This window comes from Hyperolius riggenbachi, chromosome 9 (assembly GCF_040937935.1).
Source record: "Hyperolius riggenbachi isolate aHypRig1 chromosome 9, aHypRig1.pri, whole genome shotgun sequence".
NCBI lineage: Eukaryota > Metazoa > Chordata > Amphibia > Anura > Hyperoliidae > Hyperolius > Hyperolius riggenbachi.
This window is the reverse complement of record NC_090654.1, coordinates 49,930,021-49,942,710: the sequence shown is the minus strand read 5'-3', so window position 1 is coordinate 49,942,710 and position 12,690 is coordinate 49,930,021. Positions and strand designations below refer to the sequence as shown.

The window sequence follows — 12,690 nt, the reverse complement described above, 5'->3', positions numbered from 1 at the left end:
ATAAGTGAAATGAGGAAGAAATCCGGTGAAAGAGGGAGGGGCAAGGGAAGAGGTGTTTCCCCTGACGGTTCACGTACAGGCCACAGGGGAGCACCCAAGAAAACCCACTCAATACTGCCCATGTTGTCCAGGACAACAACCCTCACAGATCCAAAAGAACAGGACCAGATAATTACTTGGATGACCTCTCAAGCGTCCAGCAGTGGGTTAAGCAGCACCAGCACATCACGCACGAGGTCCGAGTCCTCAGCCAGTTAAAGTCTGGGCTTTCTTTGAAGACTGCACTGAGGATGTTACCATGGCGATTTGCAAGGTGTGCAAGACCCGCCTGAGCAGGGGGAAAAGTATTAACAACCTCTCCACCACCAGCATGAGCCGCCACATTCTATCCAAACATCCCACTCTGTGGGCAAACGCGGCAGGACAGGGTACCACCAGCAACACTGCCTCCCTTGGGTTCACCAGACTCACCACCAGACCCGCCTCAGCAGCAGCAGTAGCCCAGCCATTGCGTGGTTCACAACATTCACAAACATCAGACGATGCTGACACTGTCACTTTCCGGACTAGTGCTCTTGAGGTCTCCCAGTGTTCATCAAACACAACAACCAACAGCCCTTCGGTGTGCAGCGCTACGGTTGAGTTGTCTGTTTCTGAGATGTTTGAGCACAAGAGGAAATTGCCAGCAAATGACCCCCGGGCCGTGGCAGTAACAGCCAGCCAGCATAGCCAAGCTTCTGGCCTGCGAAATGCTGCCATATCGAGTGGTGGAGACAAACAGCTTCAAGGGCATGATGTCAGTGGCCATCCCACGTTACGTGGTTCCCAGCCGCTACCACTTTGCGCGCTCTGCAGTGCCTGAGTTGCATGAGCACGTGGTCAGCTAAATAACCCGAAGCTTGAAGAATGCCGTTGCCTGCAAGGTTCACCTCACCACTGACACCTGGACGAGTGCGTTCGGCCAGGGTCGATACATCTCCCTTACCGCGCACTGGGTGAACCTTGTGGAGCCTGGCAGCGATTCCTCACCTGCTACGGCGCGGGTGTTGCCCACGCCGCAAACAGCTGGATAACAACAGCAGCACCTACCTCTCTGACTCCTTCTCCTCCAACGCATCTCAAAGCTGTACCTCATCCGGAAATGCTAACCCAGCACCAGCAGCAGTAGGATCGTGGAAGCAGTGCAGCACAGCTGTTGGCATGCGTCAGCAAGCGTTGCTGAAGCTGATCTGCCTTGGGGATAAGCAGCACACAGGGGAGGAAATTTGGAGGGGAATAAAGGAACAGACGGATTTGTGGCTGGCACCGCTGGACCTGAAACCGGGCATGAAGCTAGACACCTGGCACGAACTGGCAATGTACGCAATAGAGGTGCTGGCTTGCCCGGCAGCCAGCGTTATGTCGGAACGCTGTTTCAGTGCTGCCGGAGGCATCATCACAGATCGGCGTATCCGCCTCTCCACAGAAAATGCAGACCGTCTGACTCAAATTAAAATGAATCAATCCTGGATTGGAAACGACTACGCAACACTCCTGGACCCCAACCAAGTAACATGACCGATGAACATCTGGGATGGTTTAGCGTTTCCGGTCCCTGTTTATTGAACCTCTCATCTGTATTACATTTATGACTGCATGGCGGCAAAAAGCATTGCTGCTATATCCGCACGCTTTTTGTCCTCATGCAAGGCCTGGGTTGTTGTGTCTCACAAAGCGTGGCCTTCTCCTCCTGCGCCTCCTCCTGTTCCATCACGTGTGCTGCTGCTGCTGCTGGGTTACCGTTGCCGCGTGGTCCCTGTTTATTGAACCTCTTATCTTTATTACATTTATGACTACATGGCGGTACAAAGCATGCTATCCGCACGCTTTTTGTCCTCATGCAAGGCCTGGGTTGTTGTGTCTCACAAAGCGTGGCCTTCTCCTCCTGCGCCTCCTCCTGTTCCATCACGTGTGCTGCTGCTGCTGCTGCTGGGTTACCGTTGCCGCGTGGTCCCTGTTTATTGAACCTCTTATCTTTATTACATTTATGACTACATGGCGGTACAAAGCATGCTATCCGCACGCTTTTTGTCCTCATGCAAGGCCTGGGTTGTTGTGTCTCACAAAGCGTGGCCTTCTCCTCCTGCGCCTCCTCCTGTTCCATCACGTGTGCTGCTGCTGCTGCTGCTGCTGGGTTAGCGTTGCCGCGTGGTCCCTGTTTATTGAACCTCTTATCTTTATTACATTTATGACTACATGGCGGTACAAAGCATGCTATCCGCACGCTTTTTGTCCTCATGCAAGGCCTGGGTTGTTGTGTCTCACAAAGCGTGGCCTTCTCCTCCTGCGCCTCCTCCTGTTCCATCACGTGTGCTGCTGCTGGGTTAGCGTTGCCGCGTGGTCCCTGTTTATTGAACCACTTATCTTTATTACATTTATGACTGCATGGTGGTACAAAGCATGCTATCCGCACGCTTCTTGTCCTCATGCAAGGCCTGGGTTGTTGTGTCTCAAAGCGTGGCCTTCTCCTCCTGCGCCACCCTCCTCCTGTTCCATCACGTGTGCTGCTGCTGGGTTAGCATTACCGGTCCCTTTTCCTGGAACCTCTTATATGTATTACATTTATGACTGCATGCCGACAAAAAGCATGTTACCTGTGCAAAGAAAACAGACATTTCCCGCATTTAAAAGACAGTTTTCCCTTTGAAACTTTAAAATCGATTTTCTCAAAAACTATAAGCTCTTTTTGCTAAATTTTTTTTTCCTCTTGTACCCACTCCCAAGGTGCACATACCCTGTAAATTTGGGGTATGTAGCATATAAGGAGGCTTTACAAAGCACAAAAGTTCGGGTCCCCATTGACTTCCATTATGTTCGGAGTTCGGGTCGAACACCCGAACATCGCGGCCATGTTCGGCCTGTTCGGCCCGAACCCGAACATCTAGATGTTCGCCCAACACTAGCGTCAAGCAGAGAGCAGGGGGGCTTGTGGGGGGAACGGTATAGCAACAGAGGCTGGGCAGTATATGCAGACCCAGCCTCTGTGTGCAATTAGCGTTCTTAGAACCCACCTCGGGTTCTCTTTAAGACTTAGCTGTATTATTGTATTGGCATGAAATTAAGAAAATAAAAACACGTTTTTTTGTAATACTACAATTAATGTCATCTTTGGAGGTAAGCCACCTACCTCTTCATTACAGAATTGTGACCAGGAAATCAGTGACCTCACTCTCCCACTCGTTATTAACATAGCCATATTCTAAATTTTCATTAGATGCGGAAAATATAGATTATTTTAGTGCCCTGCACCACTCAGTATTACAGCACAATACTATGGGCTCAGTCCAATTCACTATTTCTCCTATGTTTTCTCTTAGGAGATAATTTTTCATCTTCTACTTAAGATAACTTTTCAGCACTCTGTAATTAAGTACCAAAAAGTACATGAAAGAGTAGTGTCAACATTATGCCAATATTATAGTATTTTCATTAACAATATTATAGTATTTTCTTGCATTCTGGTGGCTTAAAGAGACACTGAAGGGAAAACAATTATGATATAATGAATTGGTTGAGTAGTACCGATAATTACTAGAAGATTAGTAGCAAAAAAAATATTCTCATATTTGTATTTTCAGTTATATAGTGTTTTTTATAACATTGCGTCATTCTCTAATATTTGCAGTTTACTACTCAGCATTCTAAATGGTTTTACAGAGCAGGCCAGTGAACTATTGACCTGTACTCTGCAGAAGAAAAAAACAATACAGTGACTGACACTTGAGATGATAAGCTTCAGAAGACAGAGCTCTCTGCGACTTTGAAAGTTGTGGAGCTCAATGGCTCTTTTGCATAGATAACAACTGGAGTTTCTTAACACTTCCTGTACTGGAAACAATATTAGACTTATATCTCTGCTACTAAGGTTTTATTTCTTAGCTGTACTACACATACAAATCATGATATCATTTTTAGTTTTTTTTTGCTTCAGTGTCTCTTTAAGGGTATTTTATTGATAAGGTGTAAAAATATCATCTAGGAGGAAACGTAGATGAAAAAGTGAATTGAATAACGGTCATCAGTCACCCTGTTCTGCTATGCCAGCAGACTGGGTAGTTAGTGCCAGCAGAGTGGGTAGTTAGTACCAGCAGATTTATACCACTGGACTGCTTTTTAGGAATGACAAGTTCTGTCTCTTGGTAAAAAAATACTGCTAGCTTACATTATGAGAGCAACCTATTAGTATGGATTTGGAATGTAAGTGATAAGTCCATATTAAAGTGGATCCGAGATGAAAAACTAACTATAACAAGTAACTTGTCTATATATCTTATACAATGTTTAGATAGTTTACACAGCATATCTAGCTGCAAACAGCTTCAAAAGTTTATGATTATTTATTCCTGTGATCCAATGAGGGCAGCCAGGTTCTGTTTGTCACATTGTCACAGGCTGAGGGCTGGAAATGTCAGCTATCAGCTTGCCTGTGCGTAAATTCAGTCCCCTCTTCTCCTCCCCTCTGCCTCTGAAATCAATGGCTAGTAAACTCCTCCTCCTCCTGCCCAGACTGAGCTCCCATAAGCCCTTGCTACAGTGCCAAGGCACAAAAGGAGCTGTGGGCGGGGCTTGTCTATAGGGAATTAGAGTATTAAAACAAAACAAAAAAAGTATTTGGCTTGAGGAATGCCCTATAAACTATATGAAAGGAACACAATTTTGCAATGAGTAAAAGTTTATCTCGGATCCACTTTAAGGGGCACCCACTAATCTATTTTCATAGTAGACAGGTTTCATGCCTACCCTGGATTCAGTTTTTGTACAGAAAGTGTGGTCACTGAATAAGTCAATCGTTACATTACCCCTGTGTGTCGCCTTCATTTTATGATTAGAGTTGGGGGTACAGGGAAGGTACAAGGAAGGTCTATCCAATAACAGATTTGTCTGCAATGTTTCCTTGATAACTGCTTTCATAATGTTCTGTCACCTTTGTACTCTGACACACACACAGCCGTGTGATCTGAATTCTTCATGTTGATTTAAATGTTTCTGCTTTTTTCCTATACCTTAAATGCCTTTACTTATTCAGTCTTTGTTGTAGAGAGTCAGAGACTGAAGACCCTTGAAACGAAGGAGGAACCACCACTGACTCTGAAGAGCACAGGAAACCTGGTAACGCAAGGTGTGTTAACAGAGATGTCACTGAAGAATGGTGGGGGGCCCTGGTGGGGGGAAAGTGATGCTTAGTAGAATGGTGGTGACTTCTAACACACTGGCCTTGATTCATAAAAGGCTGTCCGATAAAAAAAATCTGGTTGTTAAAATACCGCATTTGGTATTTAAGACTTTTGTGTGCTAATTCATAAAAATGTTCACAGGTGTGGTAGAAGTGCAGTAATTTACCAGCTTTAGTTGACAAGTACCTGTTCGGAAACGGCAGAACAGTGTGGAGTTGTCTCTGTGTAACATGCTGTTCCCTGCAGTGAGTGCATTACAATAGTAAGAGGCATCCGAACATCCCTTTGGAATGTACATGTTTGTTATACTCCCTCTGCTCCCTGTGAATTTGTTCATTAGTTTTCCTTAACATTTTATTTTATTGCCACAGCTTACATGAACTGCAAGAAACATTAAACATGCCATGCTTAGGTGATTTCCCCACTAGCTACTCTGCATCTTCAAACAGGAACCTAAAGGTTTAAACGTCTGAAGGGCTGCAGAAGAAACCTCTTTATTCCAGCTCTCTCTCCTCCGCTGCCTGCGGGGTAGAAAATCTTGGCCCTCCCAAAAAGGCATTGCAACCTATCAACATCCAATCAGTGGAACTTGCAGGAGACAGAGGCTGTTGTTATTGGCACTTTGCTCCTGTCAGTCATAAATTATCAGTCTAAGCCCCTGTGAGTCACATCTTCGCACAGTCTCTTCACTGTTTCTGACAGAGGAGAGCTGCCGGTAATGTTTCTGAGCTTTACTGCATATTCTAGTCTTTATGAATTGATATTTGCTGATATGTGCTGGAGGTGTTTATCGCGCAAGTCGGTAATTTACCTCACTGCTTGGTAATTTCAGCTTTCCATGCAGTAACGGCCTTTATGAATTGACATTTTGCTCTCTAAAGTCAGCTGTTTTCTGCATTACCTCATGCGGTAATGCTTTATGAATCAAGGCCATTGTAGCTGACCCCTCGCAAAATAGTGAGGCCATGGGCGTAGCAATCACCCCTGTGACCCCCGCCATCGCAGAGGGGCCCAGAGGCTTTGGGGGCCCTTACACCTCCCTCTCCCCAACCGCAAGTGCAGCCAATTAGCAAAGAAACCTCAGCATTAACTCATGAAACCGTGTGCAGGAGCTTGTGTAATTTTTTCCTGCTTCCAGAGGCTGCTTCACAACAGAACTCTCTCTGCTGCCATTCGCCGGCTCCCAGTCCTGTGTTCGGGGACAAAGGGGGCCCCATGCTATCATTTTTGCAGGGAGGCCCTATTAAGTCTAATTAAGCCCCTTAGTGAGGTCCATTACTAGAGTTGTTCTACTCCTTAGCAGAACATTGATGGTGTCTAGAATAAATTATTACTTATTTATAAAGAGGTGTAGATTACATGTATGAAACAGCCACAAAAACATGACACTTGGGACATAAGGTGTACAATCTATGTTGAGGAGACTATAAATATGGTGGACTTAAGTACAATGGTGGTGGACCCTAGAAGAAAGCTGATGGGCTCAGAGTAGACATAGGCTATGGCAAAATTGTAGTGGGACTGGCATAGTGGTGGGGACCTCTAGGGAAAAGGTGTAGGACTTTAGAGATTAATCTTGGCAGAGATTTGTAACACAGTTTTAATGGCTTCTAGTACAAATTTGATAAACTCTAATGTTGTGGTGGTATTTTGGTTATCTCTAGTGCCAACAACAGAAATGTGGTGGAGATCATGTAGCGGTGATTAACTCTACTAGATATTAAAGTGGCTTGTGTATATATTACAAATTGTGGAGAAGTATGTGATCAGTATGGTCAAACATTTTTAAAAGTATCGACAGACTTTCAATTTTCATTGCCCAATACGATCTTTACAGATATGCTCCTGGCCAAGTGTCATGAACTGTCTATGGAAAGGGGAGGGGGGAATGCGTGAGTCGCACTATGGTGTGGGGACTCCCTTTGAAGAAGTAAACTAAAAAAATGGGGGGAATCGCAAATGGGCGAAATGGTACAGGGAAGGCCACTGATTTCAGGGGACATTAGTACACGCTTTAGATTTCTGACAAAAAAGATCAGAAACATTTTTTTCTCCCTGAAAAAAATCTTAAGTGTGTATGTAGGTTGTAGATCTGAGGAAAAAATAAATCAAGTTCTTCTTACACAGGGCTTCCTCCAACACCTGGCAGTTGATATGTCCGGTGTCCCCTCCGTTGCAGATGCCGACCTTGCCAGGTAGGCACCTTCTGCACCTGTGCAAGTGCGTGGCCATGCTGCTGCTTGTGATCGCGCTCACATGGTCTGTAGCGTTCTTTGCAGGCCCAGTACCTCTGAGGAAGGGATCCCTGGACACCGGAGCTACAGCGAGGGACATATTGACTGCCAGGGGCTGGAGGGAGCCCGGTTGTACATAATATGCTGTAAATATTTTTTTCAGAGCGAAGAAGAAATGTTGGGTTTCATTCCACTTTAATGTGTAACCCATAAGAAATCACATAGGTTTTGCATGTAATATTCGTTGCACCTTGTTCAGTTTTCCATGGTGAATATGTGGTTTCTGTCTTTCGTTACCTGCAGTGGTTGAATCTTCGGAGAAGATGGAGCGGATCTTTCCTAGAGATTGTGCTGATATCTACAAGCAGGGGATCAGAGAGAACGGAATCTACACCATACAGCCGATTGCTCTGCGACAGCCGTTTGAGGTAACTTGGAAGTCTTAGGGCACTTTCGCACTGGTGCGGTGCAGCGGGTCATTTTACCGCACCTGACCGGTATGCTAATGAAAGCCTATGGGTGCTCTCATACAGCATGCGGTGCGCCGGACAAACCAATGTTACTGTGCAACCTCTGCGATGACGTGCGGCACGCCGGAAGTCATGTAAGTCTATGGGGACGCAGGGTTTGCCACAATATTGGTGGTGTGCATGCACGGAAACATATCTTTACAATACACTTCCGTGCACTTCCGTATCTCTAAAACAGGAAGTGACGGTAAGCGAGCATCACTTCCTGTTTGGATCCCGGCCAGATGGGGATTACTGCAGACTAACGAGGTAATCCCCAAAGGCCTATTTTGGCAGTATGGTGCGGCCCTCGGTCCGCACTGCAATGCTACCGCCAACATACAGTCTGAAGCCAGCTTAAAGGTGGCCACACATCAGGTGATTTTGCGACCGATCGGCCATCCGATTAGATAATTACAGTAGAATCTCGTTATGGTAAACTCTGATATAGTAAACCTCTGGATATAGTAAACTCAGTCCTCAGGTACCAGCAGCTGCGTCTGTATAAATATACAATGTATGACCAATTCTGATATTGTAAACTTCTGATATAGTAAACTACTTTTCTTGATCGCTTGGAGTTTACTACAAAGGGATTCTACTGTATTATCAAATTGGATGCTCGATTGACGAAGCAACCCAATTCGCCCCTAAAATTGGTCGAATGTTTTGATTGGACATACTGCAAGATGTCGAGCCTACATGCTTGATTGGGTGTGCAGCTGTAATGGTGTGCAATAATCGAACGTGACGGAAACTCCCGGGCCACTGTCCCTCCTAGTGTACATGTACACACACTGCCCCTGCATTAATACTTTACCTCTACGACATCATATTTGCATGCGAGTGACGGAATCTAAACAGACTTCCTGAGATTTGTAAAGCCCAGCTAAGCCCCCCCCACATTTTGAAGATAATAACACTTATTATTTCCAAAACAATAACATCACCCAGCCCCCGTACAACAACCTACAGACATGAAACTGGTATGGGTGGGTAGTGCTGTGCATGTGCTCATTTGTGCTGAAAAAAAAAATCATCTTTTTGAGATATTTATGTCTTTATAAAGGAGTCTGAGTGAACTTTTGACCTTTATAAAAACGTGAATATCTCAAAACTATAAAAGATAGAAAGATGATTTTTGCAGCACAAATGAGCACATGCACAGCACTACTCACCGATTCATGTCTGTAGGTTGTTGTATGGGGGCTGGGTTATGGTTTTTTTTGGGAAATAAATGCTATAATCTTCAAAATGAAAGCAGCACAAATCTTAATTTTTTGCAGCACAAATGGGCACAAGCGTAGCACTAACCAATCATGATGGCATTTTTATTTGTGCCGATTGTAGGGGGGCCAGCTTCACGGAGCTGCCTAAGCTACACTTCCAAAACTTTTCTTCCAAATCAAAGCGTTCCAAGCATGACATCATACTGGGGAGCCGCTGAGGTATTTCTGAACTTCTGGAGTTGACTGATAGAGAAAGAGATAGACTGTGCGATAGTGCCTCACCTCTCAGCACAGGTGTGGGGGATGGGCAGACAGTATTGGTGATAAGTCCTTTCTTATCCCCGTAAGAAGAAGTCCATATCACCATCTTTGTACACAGTGAGATGCTTGTCTAACTTGGAATGAGCAGACCAGTTTTTCTGCAGATAGTTTTAATGCGTTGCTTGTCAGAGCTGCCACTGACATCACTTATGGCGCTGTAGGAAGGGCTGAAGATGTAGTGTTGGATGAGCTGTTGTAGGTTAGCCTCCAATCTGGGTTGGCAGATTGGTCACCCTGACCATCATACACATACTAATCCTGAGGACAGGAAAACTGCTTCTACTCTGGAGCCACCTGTGGGGTGTCCTGAGACTTATCCAGTGATATCAAGCACATGATTGCTCTCCTTGATCATGGTCATCCAGACCAGCGTTCTTCTGGTCTTCCAGACTCTTTGACCAACCCAAATTAAGGAAGTTGTCTCTGCTTTGCTTCATGCAGTTGATCACCTGCTCAGCCACTTAGCCCAAAATAAAGAGAGAGATACCAAGTTGATTTGGGCATTGGAAATAGTTGTTAGTAGAATATCGGTAAAATAATTTTTCAAATAGTTTTATTATTTGGGGCACATCTCCACTCGAAATTTGTTAATGGCTCTAAGCAGGGCCGGATTTTCCATAAGGCACTGTAGGCTCATGCCTACAGGCACTCCGAGGGTGGAGAGGCAGCTCACCACCTCCTCTGCCATCCTATCTATGTAGAGTCATGAGTTGAGTTTAAATGAGAGGATACTTCCCCGGTTCTCTGCTTTCCACTGACAAGGTCTTCCTTCAGCTGTGTGTCCACTGTCCAGCATCCTGTCTCCATGGCTACAGTGGTGTCTTTCATCATGTAACACGCCAGTACATGCTTGTGGGTCAGATAAAGGGACACAAGATGCGTGGCTGAAGGGAGAATCAGTGGTATGACAAGAGAGGGGTGAGTAACCTCTCATTTACACTCTCCACTGGGAGCGAAGATGAGGCACACATGTCTAATACATTTACTGGGGAGGAACTGCCTAGAGCTGCTAAATATGCTGCCTATGTTTCCTGGGGGCGTGGGGGGCCTACACGCGGCACCCCTGTTGAGATGCACAGTGTTTTTTGCGTTGGCCAACTCCTGCAGGACATAGCAAGTAGTTAGTTTAAGACCCTGAACATTCTGGCAAGCAGATGCAATAAGCATTTGTTGTGCCTTTTTAAACTTGTCAATAGACTTTTGGCGGCCAGTATATAAGTCTTTTTCTTTAGAATGCTTACGTGTAAATCTGCTACCTATACTGAAAGGGGGGGGGGGGGATTACTTAACAATTAGGGCACCTCTGGCTGCCTATACTACACTTGCAGTGTGGTTCAGGGGTTTGTGGGTTCGTGGAGATCGGAGTCTGGGATGCCAGAGCGTAGCTGCCTATAGGCTCCTGTGATGTTAATTCGGGCCTGGCTCTGAGCTCCTTGGATGAATTATGATCAAGGTCTCTGACTTTTATAAGTGCTTCCACAAGGTGTGTCTTATATTACACGTTTTAACAGGATGCCCTCTCTACAATGTTCATATTCTGTATGATAGCATATACCATATATATTCTGTGGCATAACTGTGCTTCTGGTTGGCTTTAGGTGTACTGTGACATGGTAACGGATGGAGGAGGCTGGACAGTGTTTCAGAAGAGGCTGGATGGGGCGGTGGACTTCAATCGCACCTGGCAGGAGTACAAGCAAGGCTTTGGCAGCCTACAAGGGGAGCACTGGCTTGGGAACGAGAATCTGCACAGCTTGACCAGGTCCGGCCAACACACCCTTCGCGTGGAGCTTGAGGACTGGTATGGTGTGAAACGGCACGCCATCTACCGGAAATTCAAAGTCGCCAGTGAGCAAAACAAGTACAGACTTACCGCCAGGGAATACCACGGGAATGCGGGTAACGCCCTTAGCTACAGCCGAAACTACAACCACGACCACAAGTACTTCACCACCTACGACAGCGACAACGACAACTATCCTTCGGGAAACTGCGGGATGTACTATGGTTCTGGGTGGTGGTTCGACACCTGCCTGGCAGCCAATTTAAATGGGAAGTACCACAAAGGGCGATACAGTGGGGTGACCAGTGGCATCTATTGGGGCACATGGTACATTCTGACAGATAAAAGGACAAATCAGAAATACTCATTCAAGAAAATTGAAATGAAAACAAGGATAGTTAACTCCTAAAAGACATGAACTTTTTCAAGGACTAATATTTTTTCTTTCCTATGTATGGAATCGTAGGGATGTGTATACGTTTCATTATATGGACAAAAATAACACAAAACATTACACTTACGACACATAAAGCACTATAAACAATGTTAAATGTTTACACAGATTTTTCAATAAATAATTAAAATAATAGGATTGTGTGCTGAATGACTGTAAGGGGCTAATGTCCACAGAAATTTTACCTTGGTTCCACATGAGTTTTTTTTTTTTTTTTTATCTAAATTCCTCTGTTGAGAAAATAGTGACAAACTTCAAGTGCTGCACTATCTAAACTCTTCTTCCCTTCATCCCTCTTCTTGTCTTCTTCAGGACTCAGGAGAGGGCTTCAACTTGGCCACGCCTCCTCTAGAGTCCACTTGTGAGGGATGGGTGAGCAACAGCTTGGCCACTCCCCCTCCACATTCTGCTTGTCAGGAATGGTGAGTAGCAATTTGGCCACTCCCCCTCCACATCCTGGAAATTCACCTATCGTATTGACTAACATCTGAGCGCGGCCATACTGAGACGCAGCATGATGCCGTTCATCCTACCATGTGAAATGGGCCTAACTGATGTCTTTGTTTTGGCACCAGTACCCAGCATCAATTCCACTTCCTGTTTGCAGACGAACATCTCGGAGTGCCCAGCCCATCGCCTGACTACCAATAATGGTGGTGATTGTGAATGCCAGAGCCCTGAATATACATGATCCTGTTTGAATTTGCTGTAATGCAGTAGAATGAAGTGAGATGGGATTTCTGGCCATCCGTTTTGTGCAGCATCTGAATCCAAGGTCCGACTGGACAGAATCACCAATGCTTTAGCACAGTGTTTCTCAACATTTTATTTGGTATGTACCTTTTTTAAAAATCTGTACTCACCAAGTACTTCCTGGCATAGTATCACATTATCACACGTACCCCTTGACAAATATATATTTCATCAAAGTACATGATAATTGGTTC

At 45.2% G+C, this 12,690-nt stretch overlaps 1 protein-coding gene across 2 annotated transcripts in view; it reads left to right on the top strand.

Moving 5' to 3' along the window:
* LOC137532314 (fibrinogen-like protein 1) overlaps positions 1-11,818 on the top strand; it is a 46,653-nt gene extending 34,835 nt beyond the window's left edge. The window contains exons 2-4 of one of the 2 annotated variants that reach the window (XM_068252714.1): positions 5,078-5,158; positions 7,751-7,875; positions 11,105-11,818. In XM_068252714.1, coding sequence (XP_068108815.1) covers positions 5,078-5,158; positions 7,751-7,875; positions 11,105-11,698 — 800 coding nt within the window. In that variant the 3' untranslated portion in view covers positions 11,699-11,818. Of the gene's footprint in view, positions 1-5,065; positions 5,159-7,750; positions 7,876-11,104 lie in introns of both variants that reach the window. The other variant, XM_068252713.1, reaches the window with a different exon arrangement.
* Positions 11,819-12,690: the final 872 nt, after the last annotated feature.